The sequence below is a fragment of the Talaromyces atroroseus genome, assembly GCF_001907595.1.
Source record: "Talaromyces atroroseus strain IBT 11181 chromosome Unknown scaffold_4, whole genome shotgun sequence".
Classification (NCBI taxonomy): Eukaryota; Fungi; Ascomycota; class Eurotiomycetes; order Eurotiales; family Trichocomaceae; genus Talaromyces; species Talaromyces atroroseus.
In genome coordinates, this window is record NW_017971436.1 from 209,892 (window position 1) to 226,540 (window position 16,649).

At 47.8% G+C, this 16,649-nt stretch overlaps 8 protein-coding genes across 8 annotated transcripts; 5 read left to right on the plus strand and 3 right to left on the minus strand.

Annotated features, from left to right (window-relative positions):
* Positions 1 to 928: 928 nt before the first annotated feature.
* Positions 929 to 2,624, plus strand: UA08_03958 (hypothetical protein; the record flags this gene model as incomplete). Its single annotated transcript, XM_020266428.1, has 3 exons — positions 929 to 1,337; positions 1,583 to 2,553; positions 2,616 to 2,624. 3 exons carry the CDS (start codon positions 929 to 931, stop codon positions 2,622 to 2,624), a joined length of 1,389 nt encoding a protein of 462 aa, XP_020120797.1.
* Positions 2,625 to 3,038: 414 nt separating this feature from the next.
* On the minus strand, positions 3,039 to 4,263 carry UA08_03959 (hypothetical protein; the record flags this gene model as incomplete). Its single annotated transcript, XM_020266440.1, has 4 exons — positions 3,039 to 3,529; positions 3,599 to 3,913; positions 3,990 to 4,195; positions 4,247 to 4,263. 4 exons carry the CDS (start codon positions 4,261 to 4,263, stop codon positions 3,039 to 3,041), a joined length of 1,029 nt encoding a protein of 342 aa, XP_020120794.1.
* Positions 4,264 to 4,627: 364 nt separating this feature from the next.
* On the minus strand, positions 4,628 to 5,078 carry UA08_03960 (hypothetical protein; the record flags this gene model as incomplete). Its single annotated transcript, XM_020266451.1, has 3 exons — positions 4,628 to 4,712; positions 4,781 to 4,927; positions 4,999 to 5,078. The coding sequence occupies 3 exons, from the start codon at positions 5,076 to 5,078 to the stop codon at positions 4,628 to 4,630; spliced, it is 312 nt and encodes a 103-aa protein (XP_020120793.1).
* Positions 5,079 to 5,935: 857 nt separating this feature from the next.
* UA08_03961 (hypothetical protein) lies at positions 5,936 to 6,389 on the plus strand (the record flags this gene model as incomplete). The annotated part of the gene is made up of 2 exons (XM_020266462.1): positions 5,936 to 6,137; positions 6,214 to 6,389. The coding sequence occupies 2 exons, from the start codon at positions 5,936 to 5,938 to the stop codon at positions 6,387 to 6,389; spliced, it is 378 nt and encodes a 125-aa protein (XP_020120812.1).
* Positions 6,390 to 8,125: 1,736 nt separating this feature from the next.
* On the plus strand, positions 8,126 to 10,108 carry UA08_03962 (hypothetical protein; the record flags this gene model as incomplete). Its single annotated transcript, XM_020266473.1, has 2 exons — positions 8,126 to 8,277; positions 8,332 to 10,108. 2 exons carry the CDS (start codon positions 8,126 to 8,128, stop codon positions 10,106 to 10,108), a joined length of 1,929 nt encoding a protein of 642 aa, XP_020120811.1.
* A 563-nt stretch (positions 10,109 to 10,671) lies between these two features.
* On the minus strand, positions 10,672 to 11,760 carry UA08_03963 (hypothetical protein; the record flags this gene model as incomplete). Its single annotated transcript, XM_020266484.1, has 4 exons — positions 10,672 to 11,007; positions 11,092 to 11,228; positions 11,278 to 11,409; positions 11,466 to 11,760. 4 exons carry the CDS (start codon positions 11,758 to 11,760, stop codon positions 10,672 to 10,674), a joined length of 900 nt encoding a protein of 299 aa, XP_020120814.1.
* Positions 11,761 to 12,793: 1,033 nt separating this feature from the next.
* UA08_03964 (hypothetical protein) lies at positions 12,794 to 13,347 on the plus strand (the record flags this gene model as incomplete). Its single annotated transcript, XM_020266495.1, has 2 exons — positions 12,794 to 12,860; positions 12,938 to 13,347. The coding sequence occupies 2 exons, from the start codon at positions 12,794 to 12,796 to the stop codon at positions 13,345 to 13,347; spliced, it is 477 nt and encodes a 158-aa protein (XP_020120813.1).
* A 471-nt stretch (positions 13,348 to 13,818) lies between these two features.
* Positions 13,819 to 16,291, plus strand: UA08_03965 (hypothetical protein; the record flags this gene model as incomplete). Its single annotated transcript, XM_020266506.1, has 5 exons — positions 13,819 to 14,409; positions 14,476 to 14,679; positions 15,145 to 15,157; positions 15,213 to 15,471; positions 15,538 to 16,291. The coding sequence occupies 5 exons, from the start codon at positions 13,819 to 13,821 to the stop codon at positions 16,289 to 16,291; spliced, it is 1,821 nt and encodes a 606-aa protein (XP_020120808.1).
* Positions 16,292 to 16,649: the final 358 nt, after the last annotated feature.

Genomic DNA, 16,649 nt, shown 5'->3' on the forward strand with positions numbered 1-16,649 from the left:
GCAAGGCGTTCGGAACCGGAACTATGGTCTTTGCATCCGCTTCTGCCTATTAGCTCTTCTAGTATTCCGCCCTGGACATGTTTGCGTTGGTTGGCGGGACACATAAACGTAGAACGAGCTAGGCAGTCTGCCAGCATGAGACGCCGCAAGCAAGAAAAATAGGCCTAGCAGCCATGCAGTCACTTTAGAAAAAGTGGCCGGCTCCGCTGCACTTTCTTTCGAGTTTGTTTCTTGTTTGCTTTGCTGAGTTCTGCTGTCTCAAGCACTCCAAAACCAAGTCACTTCAGCCAGTCACTGGACAAGACTTTGATGTATTTGACCAGGTAAATGACCTGAAGAAACAAAACCACAGTCATGCAGAAACCAAGTATATGAGCATGACTTTATCTAATAGTATGTATGAAAGTTTCTCTAGAAAATGTCTCGCCTGTTAAAGAGCTTCTTCCACCCCTGTCCTCGCGCTGGCCTGGCACGGCAACTTTGCAGGATAACCGAGCCTTTTCTTTCCTTTGTCCATTTCTACTTCTGCTAGTTAGCACTGCCTCATCTGATATCTTGTCCTGCAACTAGAAAACGTTCTCGTCATTGCGGTCACCGCCGTGTCAAGAGCAAGAAAGAACGCATACATTTATCTCTCTCGGTGGCAACAGAAGTTTGCCGACAAAGGAAACCTGAGCAAATTCTTTTCAAATCAGTTGCAAATATATACACTGGGCTCCCTTTTTTTTCTTGGATATCCATGTCTCACATTTACTACTTTGTGTGGTTTCCGCCTTTTGTTGTGGTGGTCTGAAGTTGTTTGTCTTTAGGCGGGGAGTTCCACCTTAATGTGCCCAGGTGGTTGAGAGCCTTATGGGTACCAAGCACTTTACCATTCGCTGCTCGCTTCTTTCTTCCTTTTTTCTCTTTCATCCTCACACGTTTTGTCATGGATAGCAACTACAAGGTCCCTAATCATGCGTGCACGACAGCAGAAAACTCGCACAACGAAGCTCTGGATCTTTTCCATCATCGATTCCAGGCAGGAGGCCAACAAGCCCAAGAAGAAGTCTTTCTGGGACAAAGCACGCCGTACCTGGAGGCAGCTTGTGAAGCCATTCAAGTAGCTGGGGTGCAGCCTCACACCACACTAGATGATATCTGGGGGTGGCCAGATGCCCAAGTGATGGCCAGCGGGGTTGACTTCTGGGATGAAGAGGGCTTTTGTTACTGTCTTAGCCCAGAGAAGGTGCGCTCACTGGAGTCATTGTCATCTGCACAGAGTGTTGCAAGCTTCAGCTTTGGTGGTGAGGAATTTGAAGGGAAAGTCCTGCGAGAAATCACACAGAGCGATGAGGGTAAGTCTTTTTACTTTACGCATCACCTCATCTCATACATTGCATACATACACGTATAAATTGCTACTGTCATCTTATTTGGCTTCTTTTGGCACGATTTAATCATCCTGTCTTCCATCCCAACCTGTCTACCCAACACTCCCTGAGGGCTGTTTATCTTGTTCAAATCTTTTTGACCATTTGCAAGTTTTGAAAAGTCAATCATTTTCATTTCCATTTGCATTCAACTGAGTATCGTGTGTCAGGTTATTCAATTTTGGCTTTGGGACCATCATACTCCTCGCTTCCAAGTCGTCTGTCCACTGAATGTACTTCTTCGTCTACGCGCAACATTGTCATGCCCTCTCCCCAAGCCATCATTATTCCTGGCACGTCTCGTACGCCGAGGGTTATTGACCCTGAAGACCCCGATGAGGGCGAAGACCTCGATTTGCCTGACTCTGATTGCCCTGGCTTGCGCCCCCAAGATTTTGGCTTTCTCGCACCAGACCACATCCGACCACGATCTCCTGTGCCAGTTACGCGCGCTGAAACAATCACAGTTACCCTTGGGAACTGGGAACGCCAGGTTACAGTCATCAAGCCCAATGCGGATTATCGAGACATACCGTCGCCTATTATGCAGCCAGGCTCTCCTCCGCAGCGTCCTCGCAAGCCTTCTCTCGGTAATTTTTACAAGGCCCCATCACGGCGAGACTCTGAGGAGACTCACGGATTGGGGATCTTGGAGGAGTCTTCGGTCGCAGCCAACAACAACGAACCGTCTTTTCTACCTCCTTCGCCGGACCTCAAGATCCCAGAACGCGCAGTCAGCTTTACGAATCATCCAAGCAACTCCGATGTGTCTTTATTCAACCTCGGTTCTCCAAATCAGCCTCTATCATATGACGAGAAACAGCAGCAGCAACCACAACACCGTTCGGCGCTCGATTCTACGTTGCAGTCTTCTCTACCACGCTCTCGAGGTCTTGCCAAACTTGCTTCTAGCTCGTTGACTATGCAGCCAGTTCCCAATCTGCGGTCATCTTACCAAATGCCTACTGCGAGACTGCCGGCGCGAGGACAACTTCGCCAGAACGAGAGTATCCGGCCTCCAGTCATACTTTCCGTGCAGGTTCCTCAGGGAAATGATTTGAGTTGGTCTGCACCCGTTTCGCCAGAGTCGAAAAAACAAACATCTCCAGGTGTGGTTTTTGAGCTTGACGAGGAATTAAACGTAGGCCGCAAATCACCATTAACAACTTCGACGTACAACTTACTAACGCTAAAATTTTATAGGACTCATGATTTCGACTCCTTTTTTCTAATTTGAATACACACTTCCATACGAATTTCGATTCTGCAATTCGATACCCCTGCAAAATAATATCAGTTCCAATCTTTTGTTCCGTCGGCAGCACGCAATACTGTACTCTTCGTGTAAAATCCTTCCATTCACGCTTTTATCGCATGGTACAAATGGTTCTTTTTCGCTTCGGTTCATTTTATGTTAGATTGCATCACAGTCATCGTTTCCTTTCTTTCTACTTTCGTGATTATGTACAATAGCAACTAGTGTTGAACATTGGCACAATGTAATCCAAGATTGAATCAAACGTCTTCTAGCATACATAGCCTTGTCGCCAAGCAACGATACTGTCACCCAGCAGATATGCCCTGGGTAAACATTTATATACATAAGCGCCATTCACAGCGCGAGGACTATTTTTGCAATCCATTATACTCCAACTTCACAATACCAGGCAGCTCCTCATCTAAGCTAGGCGCCACAGGCTTCCAGCCGAGCAACTTGGCAGCACGTTTTGCCGTCCCTCGCGAATTCAAACCCCAACTCAGCGCCTCAAACCCAGCAAATTTCTTGCAAGTCTCAATATTGACTTCTTCTACCTTGGCTTCGGGGAAATAGCCTTCCTTAGTGGCAATTTCAGCAACCGACCGCGAGACATCACCCCAGACGTGCTCGCCGTTTTCAACGAGATAGTACCCATTGGCGCCCCAGATGCCGTCATGGTGTTTGCCGGCAACAGCAGCCTCGGCGAGGAGGACAAAAAGGTTGCTTAGATCGTGAACATGCACGTTGTTCCAGATGGACTTTCCGGCGCCGACTAATGGGCCTTTCTTGATTTGAAGCGCCATGCGGCAAAGACTGTATACCTGGCGACTTTTCTGGTTGATTGGTCCTCGACCAGGTCCTTTACACCGCAGTCAATCAGTCAGCTAAGTGGCTCCAAACGCCCAATGGAAGCAATCCTGATCCTCACCGTAAATAGTCGGCGGGCACAACAGGGCCGTCTTCACGTTGGCTGCATTCTTGGTCCCTGCACCCAGGACAATCTCGTCGACGTTGCGGTGGAAGGCATGCGCCGGGAGATGCGTCAACTCGTCAACGCCGTCCCAGTCGTCGTATACCTTGGCGTCGTATTCGCCAAATACACCGCGGTCAGAGTCTGCAAAGGTCAGAATACCCGTTCCTCCTGTGTGCAGCCAGTAGCCTGGCTTTTCGGCAGTGTGGCCTTCAGCCAGACCTGCGGCAATCGCGTTGGCTGCAATGACGTGGTCGGATGCATCTGCCGTGTCTGTTGCATGGATTAGTACGGCAATGGTAAGGAGGAGAGTGGAAACAGGGAGAAGGATATATATATATATACTCACGAACGACGATATCCGCGTCAGCAGCCTCCTTCTTCAGCAATTCATAGTCGTCGAGCGGGCCATTCACAATGCGAACATCCGGAAAGACAGCTTTGATTCGGTCACTTTTGCTAGCATCGCGTACCAAGATCGAGAAGGAAAACTCGGGGTGTTTGTGGTGCAGGGCATAGAGGGCATCGCCGCCAATGTAGCCTGTTGCGCCAGTTCTGGGAGAGTGAGCTGCTGTTTGTATCTATTGTTCAAGGGTGAAAGCCTACAGGAAGACTTTGGTCATTGTGAATAGCTAGGTATGCTGGTCTACGGATGGACTGGATGAAAATACCTGCTTATCTGTCTAGAGGATACGAGCAAGGAAGTTCAAGCCTATAAATGTAGTACTTCCACTCGCCGGATAAATGTTTAGGAGGATTACTAATTGCGCGATGAAGTCATTCAGTCGACGTGGGTTTCCCCCACTTTATACATACTCCAAACGTTGTCATTCTTGATCAATTCAAGCTTTTACAGGCCCCGCGTCTGCGTGGCCGTGGGGAAGCGAAGAGAAGATTCACACATTCTTCATAACGCATATACAAAGCTTCTATCTGCACGTTGATACACATACAAAATGGACCATAACGTGTCGAAACAACATTGCTTTACTCAGAAGGCGCCCCCATCTGGTCGAGCTTTTCCTGCGCTCGATTCTTGCCTTCCTCGGACACTCGGGGATTCTTTGTTGAACTATGCATCCATTCATTCACTGCGTTAGCCATGTATGCTCTGCCAGAAAAGAAGGAAGTAAGACATACGCTTTCAGTCCTCCCGCAATGCGCGTCTGATCCTTGTCTTGGTCAAACTGCTTCATCTCGCGGCGCGGCTCATCGCCTCCGAGAGCATCAATCATTTCGTGCGCATGCTGCTTTGCAGACTCTGAGTTGCGGGGGTTCTTTATTGTGCTGTATGTTCTTGTCAGTATATATTATGTCTCATTCTTTGCAGACACCACAGAGGCGAATAGCAGGCATACGCTTTGTATCCTCGCATGGCATTGACGCGGTCTTCCGGCGACACTCCGGCCGGGTCGAGGTCTTGGAATTTGGATGGCATGATATCGTGGTCTGGTCGTACTTTTATTTACTTTCAGCGGATTGCTCCTTGCTGATTAAGTGATTGATTAGGTACCGCCTATAGCATGAAGCGAAGCCAAATAGGTGAATCAGAGAGAGAAGGGGGGGAAAAAAAGGCCGGATTTTGAAAAGGTGCCCTAATGCTCTTGATGTAGTGGCATGGTGGCCAAGTGGCCATGTCGAATGTGCCACAGTGGCATGACGAATGGTGAACGAAGTGGCTTTAAGGAATAAAGAACGAGGTCATGGAGTCGTAAGAGTTCGCCGTTGTCCTTTTCTGTGTGTCCATCATAAGTATCAGTTTCTGTGGAAGTATAGCTATTGTGTCTAGGTAGGTGGTGGAATCACACATGAGGTTGAATTAAGGTTGACCCTATATAATTCTGTACGTACGTCAGAGGCAACACCCCATAGACACTGCCATGGAGCCACTCACAGCAGAATCTCATTTACATATCTATGCCATTAAACACGTTGGTCCTATCTAGATACTCCAAATTATGCCTAGCTGATCTAGGGATAGATACTTAGATGCATATCTAATGACGGCGACAAGTGACGTGCCTGGGGCAACACAAGTCAATGGATGACCACATCCCAAATCATGTCCAAACAGAAAACATCATCTCACAGCATAAGGAGGCAAAGTATGCTGCACATTCGCCGCCACATCTGATGTAGACGGACGCCACGGTTGGCGGAAGAGGTGTGGGCATAAATAAGGACGCAATTTACACTCCAGATCGAGGCGAATAGTCCCTACTTTGTATTTGCAAATTTCCCCATTCTCTTTCTATTGCGGAGTCTATTGTGACATATAGAAGTGCAGAAGTTACCATGTCCAACAGAGAAGAAAGAGAGGCCGAAGACCGCTATGAGGCGGAAAACGATCCCGCTCCCGTCCCTTCAACACCAATAGACAATTCATACGTTGGCGAGACGAACAGCGACCTGGCCAAGTTCGCGCCAGTACAGAGGGACGAGGACGACTACGATGACCCGGTCCAGCCACCTTACTCAAACTCCAATGAGCAGTTGGGTATGTTCAACCGCTTCCGCCCATAAGCTGGAAGCTTTTAAATGATGTTGATGCTGATCACCGCCGTTAATTGCAGAACAAGACGAAAGAGAAGCGATAGATCAATCAAACGTCTTATACGGAGATAGGTTGCGCCACACCCAGCCCCGTACAGCTAATGCGTATAATGAAGGGCCGAATGAAGACGACCTTCCGGGAGATGTGAGCCAAGGTCTAACAGGCATATCAAACGCGGGCCGAGCGGTTGAATAATCACTACCCATTTGAGACATGATGGGATGGTATACCCGACAGGCGGCGTGTTTCGACTTGAGTTCCTGTATGAATGCGACGATGCAATGTATAGAATATCTGCAATGATCAATTCAATCCTCTTCACTTTTTTCTTTCTTCTGGATATATTAGCCGAGTATACGCTCACCTATATTGTTCGGCGCAAATGGATGCTTCCTCGGGTGCTTTGCCCATCAACGAAGAAATGGCCCACAACGCCAGCCCAACTCACCTGGTAATTTATATTGCATATTCTCGACATCCAAATTGGGCCTGCTCAATAAACGACGATCAAAAACAAGATAGTGCTGTCCTAAACGTTCGCCGTCGTTATGAAACACTTGCACGCGAGCAGAAGCAAAAACTATAGAGCTGTGACGACGGGGGATGACTTGCTTTTTGAAAATGTTTTTCAGTTCTCTCAAAAAGGGAGTCCGGTGCCGACCACTGAGTGATAGTTAGACTATTGATATTAGTCCGATCGGACGGGGGAACTTGTCGAGCTTATATTATTACATCGGCGCTCGTTACTTTTTGCTGATTCCACGCCCATGTCAGCCAAATCGGAGCAAATTTAATAGTACGCTTTGTGGCTGGCGGCGGCCCCGAGTCCCTTGCAGGTATTGACTGAATAGCGAATAGGAAGGGCAGAAAACGAGGACGAGGGCTTTGACTCTGTGTGCAAAGTTACACAAGGCACAAATATTGTCGGAAAGCCCCCCTGGCTGATGGCTTCGTGGCGTAGGCTTATCTGGCGCCGATCGCGAGTTCTAGATTGGCGAGAGACACACGTGTTGCGATCTGGCTTGCTAGGAATGCGGCCTATTGTTGTTCAGTTGTTGACAGTTATTGAGCAATTCGACTGGTCGACATGATGGAAGAGGACAGAAAAGAATGAGGAGGGAAAGAATGAGGCAGTACATGGAATGAATGAAGGAAGAAGGAACGAACGAGTGAATGGGGTTGGCGACGACAACGGAAGGAGCGACGCTGTGCCTGGCCCTGTCGCAGGAAGGAGCGACGGGGGGAAAGCGCCGTTGTTTCGGGCGGAAGGCACGCGCGCGCTGTGGTTGGCTGGCCGCCGGGCTGGGCTTAGCGGCGCAGGGGAGCTGAGCGCGCTGATTGGCCCAGCACGCAGCGTCCTGAAACGGCAGTCGGCAATCACTGCATCTTCGCATCGCTAAACACGAAACACACTTTCGCCCGCGATGATTCGCACCGCACGAAGGCTGACGGGCCCACGGCCAGTGCAAACGCTGGGAGTATTAGGCGACAAGCGGGCTGAGGGGCTTTTTCCTCCAGCATGAGTCTCTTCTCTGTTCAGTCTTCCGGTCTCTTCGGTCTTTCAGTCTTTTCTTCATTTAACACACACGCTGGGCGCCTGTTGTTTGCTTCGTTTCTTCTTGTTTCCTTCATTCGTCTCCGACATACCGCTTGTCGACAGTCATTTGTTCCCTGTCAGCAGCCATTCCTTTCTGCTCGTTCAGGCCTACATACAGCATTCCGATCAAATAACAACAATTGACTATTCCGTTCTTTGGGCCAGTGTGACTTGTGTTCAACTCTACCCACGTTCCTTTTTATTTTTCAGAAATCCCCCGCTGTTCAGACGCAATACGTAGTAGAACGTATTGCCTCTGTCGTGGTTTCCATTCTTTGACTCATCGTGGGAGGCTTATCGCAGACCGCAGGACCGCTCTGTTATTCAATCCACCATGCCGTCGTCCCTCATCAGCGTGGCGACAGCAACACTGGCTTTGGTTGCAACACCGGCGGTTGCAACCTCCTACAGCCTGCTCCACAACTTTGACGAATCCAACTTTTTCCAGAATTTCTCTTTCTACTCAGACACCGATCCTACCGCTGGGTATGTCACATTAGTGGCCGTCGTGTCGGAAATAAAATACTAACTGCCATGTAGATTTGTCCAGTATTTGGATTACGAGGCCGCCCATGACGCTGGCCTGGCAACTGTCAAGTCAGGAAATGTCTATCTAGGAGCCGACTCTACGAACACCTACTCTACCGGCGGCCGTCCGTCGACTCGGGTCGAGTCCAATTTTCAATTCACCCAGGGCCTTCTGATAGCCGACTTGGCTCACATGCCTGGCAATGCATGCGGTGTTTGGCCGGCTTTCTGGACATTTGGCGAGAACTGGCCCGACAACGGCGAGATCGATATCATTGAGGGTGTCAGCAACCAAACCGCCAATTCCATGACTCTCCACACCGAAGCCCAGTGCTCCATCTCGAAAAACACTGACCACACAGGCTATCTTTACTCCACTGAGTGTTCAGAAAATGGTAGTTCGACTGGCTGCCAATTTGAAGGAACAGAAGGGAGCTTCGGAGACGCCTTCAACACCCTGGGTGGCGGTGTGTATGCGATGGAATGGACGTCCCAGCACATCATGGTTTGGTTCTTCCCGCGTTCTAGCATTCCGGACTCTATTACCTCTGGCAACCCTGATCCCAGCACTTTCGGTACCCCAATGGCCAACTTCCAGGGCTCCTGTGACTTTGAAAGTGATTTCAAGGCCCAGTCGATTGTTTTCAACATTGATTTCTGTGGTTACTGGGCTGGCGAGGACTTTGGCTCATCTGGATGCCCGCTGAGCAACCCCAGCGATGCCACTGCCAGCTGTGAGGCCTACGTAGGCGCTAACCCATCCGCTTTCACCGAAGCTTATTGGGAAATTGCGTCTATCAAGCTCTACGAACAAGCCAGTGGCACTTCTTCGCCGACCTCATCCTCGGCTGCTATCAGTTCTACCACTTCTTCCAGTTCTACCCGCGCCATTGCTACTAGTACACCAAGCAAGGCCGATTCGACTTCAGTCAGCCCTATCAAGTCACCCTCACCCTCACCCTCTCGCCCTGCCTCTTTTAGCAGCCCCGCCGTTCTCGCGGCCAGTGCGGTTGGTGCGGTCGGTGCAACCGATGTGATCGCTTCGCCAACAAACACTCCCTGCTCTTCCTCTAAAAGCACTATCACGATCACTTCTACTATTACTCCTATTATCACTCCTAGTGCTACTCCCAGTGCTGCATTTTCTTCCAAGAGCATTGTGCCACTCACTTCTGCTCGCGTGAGCCCATCAGTCAATGCAGTCAACGCTTCATCATCCAAGTTGACCACAACTACGCTCGCTGTTACATCTTATGTTGACATTTGCCCGTCCGGCTATACCACGAAGACTATCACTAAAACCGTCACGTATTGTCCGGCGGAGTCTTCCACAATTGGCGTCTCCCCTGCCTTTACAACCTCTTCAAAGTTCTGCGCGACTGGTTGTGGCCCCAGTCCATCGACGGTTGTCGTTGTTGTTCCTATTGAATCTTCTACAACCACCCCAAGCCCCACTGGAACCCTTGAGCCTTTTCCGACGCTGGTCGCTGTTTCCACCTCAGCTACTGTCTCCCCTAGTACTATCTCTCCTAGCTTGCGCGGGACTGGCTTCAGCTCAAAGTTTTCTAGTGTTACAGTGCCTGTTCCAGCTACGGCTAGCATTCGTGTACCGACAGCACTCTCCTCTGTCACTGTCCCATCCGTTTCCAAACCGTCTGGATCATTAACTGGTAGCGGCAGTATGACTACGAGCGCAGTCAGCCCCGCTTACACGGGCGCAGCTAGCAGGGCGAGCTTCTCGGTCCTTGGTCTTGTTGCTGCCATGGCAAGTTTTGTATTATTTCTTTAGGTGGGTGCATTTTCAATAGACTTGGGACGTATTTGGTAGGCGGGTTACTTCTTATGGACATTTTGATTCTGTGAAATATATTTTATTTTGGACGTTATTTGTCACGTGCATTTTTGACCGAATTAAAAGTTGACAAACTTTACTGTTTGGCTGGAACAATCAGAACACCTAAACATTCGTCACATATTTTTTATGACTTCGACATGCTGTGCATATCTTTCTGATCAGTTTCAAAGGAAACAAAGATTTTCTTCCTTGCAAATTGAATATTCTCCGGGCCGCACAATCCATCATAGTCCAGACATGCCTGCCATGAAAACTTACGATTTCACATCTCAATGAAACTGCATGCATTGTACCTGTACTACCTCGCTTACGGCGTCAGCAATATGATAACGAAAACAAAGAAATGGTCGACGTGGTCTACGCGAACATTTCAGCAATGCCTAGTTTTAAGTTATGCAATCAAACCAGCTTCAGCCATCATTTTCTCAATTTACATCGTGTTTTACCTATTCATCCATCTACAGCGTTGAAGGACAGTGTGACGAAAAACAGCCCAATTAAGGATCCGCATCATAGACAGTCTCACCCTCCCCAGGCACAAAGTCCGATTCTTCAGGATGTCCCGGAATACTACGTTCATAAGCCCAGTCAATCATCCCCCTCCAATCGCGGCACTTATGCGGCGTGTTGAAGTCCGGATAAGGCCTCTTCTCGCGACCTCGCACGTACTTGTAGCCGACTATGCCAGGATCAGCGTTGCACATAATGACCTGCCGCACGGTTTCGAGACAGTGATATAGATGCATTTCCAGGACATGTTGTGGGTCTTGGAATTCGTCGCCGTGGTTTTTGTAATGCGGGTAATTGAACCAGACGGCTTTGCGGAGGAAGTTCTGCGGAAAAAGTATGTCGTGGGTTAGGGCTATTTTCTTCTCACTTTTTATCTAGCGAGGCACAGAAAAGGGGGAATTACACACCACACAATGAAGCTGATGGGTCAACTCCAGTGATGCCATGTACTCGCCACTCCCTTCGTAGCCGGCGGGAATGCGGACATCGCCTCGATCAAGACCGGCTTTTAGGGCAATCTCTTCAGGTAGTGAAAACACGCCCACTAAACAGATAAGAATGAGCGCTAAGAAGACGACAGCAGTATTACTTACTATTATACGATATTTTATTCCACGCATCGTCCACATCTTGGCCCGGAGGCTGGCGATATACAGAAGGCCAGTCCAGACTTCCATTGGTGGTAACCAGGCGAGGAGTGGTATCGATATCCTTAGCAACAGGACCTAGATGGAACGAATTTAGCAAGGCCCGAGGCTTTGATGCTTCTTTTGAAACTTACTGTAGAATGTTGAATGTTCGAAGCACATATCGTCAATAGTAGAGTCGCGCTTTTCGCGGAGGATGATCGTCATGATTGTAGCCAGTACGATGCATACGATGGTCAACCATGTTGAAATGAGAACGCTTTGCTTGATTATTGCGGAGCTTATCTTTCTTCTTGTCATGGAAGAGTTCTGGTAATTTTTCTTTTCCAAAAATCGGCTCTCTTCGTCCTCCTCTTCCGGTTTGGAAAGAGAAGCTGGAGTGTCTGATACTTGATCATACTGGTGCGTGAAAATATTTCCTAACAGCATCTTGATGAGAGCACAAATCAACGATTCTTCTAGGTGAGAAGACGAGAATACGAAGGGTAGTATACAAGAGGTTCGAATTGGTGGCCTAGAGAAAATGGTCTCAAGCACATGAAATCACCGTTCATTAACCTAGGTTTTAGTCGGTACACCGCAAAAATCGGTGGATATCTGATTTAGGCTTCGCGGACACAGCCGGCAGAGATCATAGCCTGTGTTTACAATTCATTGTATGCAGATGACTTCAATTATTGTGGTGTTGATATATACATTCGGATTGTCGGAGTTCAAACCAAACAAAGAATAAGGCCAGCTCGCCTCGGTAGACGAGCTTCTGACCACATCTTTGCTGATATAAACAAAGAACTCTTTAAAAAGCTCGTGTGCGGACATTTTTGAACTGTCGGATGCATACTAAATCAATCATGCTACATGTGTGTAAGTTCTGTACCACTCCTTAAAGCTAGCATTGATGCACAACCACTCACATGTTTCTGAAGTCATGTGAATTCTTGCATATTACAACTAATTCATACACACTGACGTTCGAATGTCGATTCTTTCATCAATTACAAATAGTCCGTGAGCTATATGTTCCTAATAATCTAGGTCTGAACTCCGGGATTCTTATAGGCAATGATCGGAGATGCTGACGGGCAGATTATGACCTTTGACATTGACATTGCGCAATTAGCCAAGTTTTATTTGCGAATATGGCATGTGGTACTACGAAATGGAGCGTCTGGCCTTCATAGATCGCCGGTGCATGTTCGCCGTCTTCCTTCTCAGAATTGCCCAACTAAGACATATATGCTTTGACTTTGAAGGGCTTTCACGGGAATCAATGGACATTCGACATTTTCCCGCACCTGCCTGTATATAAAATGGATCAATCGGTCCTATTCTCTTTCAAACAACTTTCAATTCTTTCCAGTCAAACCCAGGTTCCAGGCACAAGATTACTTTTACTTGTTCTTCAGCCTAAAGCCCAATCATCGTCTATCAACTGCTTCTACAGTTACTTCCACACTACACGATGATCTTCAAGACTCTGATTGCTGCCCTTCTAGTGGCCAGCGTGATTGCCCTACCTGCCAACACTGGTACGTAGCCTTGACCTCAATGCGACAATTGAAAATCACAGAGGAGAAAGAAACTCACAATATCCATTGTATTCTAGTTGATCAACTCAAGCGCGAACCCAATTCTCTTGTCAAGTTCTACATTCCCGGTGTGGGCAAAACTGATGCCGCGGATGCTGAAGCCCTTACCAAGCGCAACAGTCTCGTTAAGTTTTATATCCCCGGTGTGGGTGAAGTTGATGGTGAGGCCGAAGCTCTTGCCAAACGTGACCCCAACATGCTCGTCAAATTTTATATCCCTGGTGTCGGCGAAGTGAACAGCGAGGATGCCGAGGCACTTGCTAAGCGTGATCCAAATACACTCGTCAAGTTCTACATTCCTGGCGTGGGAGAAGCCGATAGTGAGGAGGCTGATGGAGCCCTCACTAAGCGCAACACTCTCGTCAAATTTTACATTCCTAGTGCGGGCAAGGTTGACGCCGAAGAAGCTAAAACGGAGTCTGCTTAGTCTTCTTCATCTGAGGCATTATAATCTTGCGGGTGCTTTTAATCGAGAGGAAATGATTTTATTATGGGGTCTGTGAATGGCACCAAGGATATGAGAGACTTCTGGCGAAGTTTATGGTGCTACCTGGCTTGGAGCTAGATAAGAGTAATGCAGTCATGCATGACATATAATAGGATCTGATTGTTCAGGGATTTGTAGAGATGCATAGGAAGATAATAATTAGAAAATCTCTTGAAACATAAGAACAGTAAGGTCTTTCGTTTAGGCACCTCAGCAGATGTGGAAATATAGTGCACTAGCATTGACCAGACAATGAAACAAAGGATTGAAAGCATTTTTTTAGCGGAGACTCGTAATCGTCCTACATTTTTCATCTTCTAACAAATGTATCCAAAATCTGGCCTGGTTTACGTCTTTCGTCTCGGTTAACATTTTGGACTTTGAATTTTGGTTTGACAAGCAAATATCACAATGGGCTACAAAGCGAATACCAGCAGCTCAAGACATCATGCACTACTTGCTGGCATGCTTAGCGTCTTGATCTTGCTGTTGACCGTTGATATTTACCTTTCTGTCCTGTCACCAAGAAGTTGTAGCTTCTTCTCCATGGCCTCCCAGAAAATTGTTACAGGCTATGGGTTTGACAATGACAATGAACAGGAAGGACAGCAGCGTATCGACGGTATGACCATCGAAGAACTGCTCGATATCCAACACCATGACAACCGGCGTGGAATACTCTTCCATGAGATCAACGAATTAGAAGATTTGAATCACGAAGGCGATGAAGCCTGGGATAAACTCTTCCCTCCCAGCGGCGGCTATTTATTTCTGACCTCGAATGAAACGACATCATCCTCGGAGCCATGGGGCATAGGCATGTTTCATGGCCTGCATTGCTTGCAAATGCTATGGGACACGATTCGGGACCTGGAGGGCCAGCTCAATCAATCCGATAGGGAACAACGACATAATCAGCGTCATGAGCACAGCCATGAGGGAGCAGGTGCTTTTGTCAATGCGAGTACACATTACAAGCATTGCTTTGCGTACCTTGCGCAGGTAAGATTGATCATAATATCGAGTCACCAGAAAAATATAAGCTCGTTGCTGATTCCCCGCATACAGTCCATAGCGTGTGCGGCTGATGGAACGCTGGAAGCTCCGCATTTTCATTACTACCAAAATGGCACATTTAAGAACTATAATGTTGATGGCGTTGGAACTTGGCACCAGTGTCGAGATCTAAGTCTCATATGGAAGAAAGTGCTGGAGAGTGAAGAGCGCCCACTCGAGCAATGGGATCATCAGGTCGGCGACACGGTTCAAAGTGTATGGGGAGAATGAATAGCTGGGATTAGGCCTCTGTTGATATAGGAGAAGCTCCATCGATGCAGTTGTTGGCATTGAATTATTTTGATTGTGTCAAAAAGTGTAAAATGTAGGCCTGAGAGCTGAGGCATCCCCGAATCAAGCAGCGGAGTCACGTGCGCGGATGCCACGGATTTCACATGCTTCGCCGAACAATTTTGGAAGAAAGTCCAACTCCCCTGTTAGCATTCTGCAGCTTGGATTTTATTAGCCTGCTTATATTCCCTGCTAGTCTTGAATAGCGATCAACTTGTTGCAGCTCCGCACTGATATCTATCTCGGCTGACGACAGATACGACATGCAACTCTTTTTGCAACTTTTGCGCATCTGTCGGATCTAGGAATTTGTTTGTATTGCCTTGATCATATCCCCGTCGCATGGAAAAGTAGTGTTGCAGTAGCGCACAAATGGAGAAATTTTCCCAGTTTCGAGATCGAGGTATGTCCTAGCACACTGACATATTTGGTGGCGTTGTACAAAAACATTCTAACAGTGGTGATTCACGACCTACCAGGTTCCGGCATAGCTCCTTTCCTGCCCATTCCTACTCCACGGTCGGGCTATGCGCTTCCGCTACATGTCTTCCTATTTTGCTTCCGTCTTCCACTTCTTATATTCGTGTGCCTGAGTTACTTCGTTGTTTTGCAATGGTTACCAATTGGTTCCCTTGGGAAGAAGGCATCTTTATGGTGTATACTCGGCGTGCCGAGCCTATGGTGGATTGATTTGCAGGTTGACGGCGTCAAGAGAGGGTTAGCTTTCCACCAATATGTCCGCTAATGAACCAAAGGAGGCATACTGACGATTGAATTACACAGACGCCTTGCCAGCCAACGATCCCGCCTTCCCGTTGCCAACTGCATCATTGCATCTTCCTTCACCTCGCCTATCGACCCAGTATATCTCGCCGCGATTTTTGACCCCGTGTTCACCGCATCATATCCTAATACGCGCAAGGTTGAGCGTTTATCACTTCTGCAAGCTATACTGCGGTCATTCGCATATCCCTATGTCACACCACCACCAAATGCACGGCTGGTTGATCTTTCCGACCTCATCCAGAAATATCGATCCAGACCCGTCGTCGTCTTCGCTGAATGCACAACGACCAATGGTCGTGGTATCCTTCCACTCAGCAAATCTCTCGTATCTGTACCGCCACGCACGAAGATCTATCCGGTGAGCTTACGGTACACCGAAGCAGACGTGACTACCCCTGTGCCTGGCAGTTACTTGACTTTCCTGTGGAATCTGCTCAGCAAGCCAACTCATTTTATCCGCGTTCGCGTCGCCGAATACGTCACGACGAAGAGTCTGTCTCCATCGTCACGGAGTCATAGCAACACCAGCACAGACTTTTTTGACGAGGATGAGGATCAGGAACCAGCTTCATTCCTTGTGGAGAATGTAGACAAAAATAAAACTTCGGACTTGACGAGACATGAGATAGATGTGCTCGACTACGTTGGCGAGTCGTTGGCACGTCTGGGGAGGGTTAAGAGAGTCGGTTTAGGGGTGAAGGAGAAGCAGGACTTTGTGAACATGTGGGCGAGACAGCAAAGGCTTCGATGATTTGAAAAGTTAATAGACACTAGATATATATATTACGACATTTTGACGGCTATTTTGTAGCATCCATATTATTATATAGATAATATTCTTGAAAGTAGAAATAGCATTTTACGAATCGGATCCTATGAATTTGTGTGCTATTAGCATAGCGTATGGAGGACATTGAACGATATCTCAAAACCACTCCATAGTAGTGGTTCAGCCATATCTTTACCCATATCTGCTCATTAGGATCAGATACTCAGTTCAGCGGTTTTGACGACAAACTACAGTAACCCAGTGAGCTTGCGAGGAACAATGCCTAGCAACTCAGGTTACGTCAGTCAAGAATTTGGATTCTGTGGATTGTGATCGATAA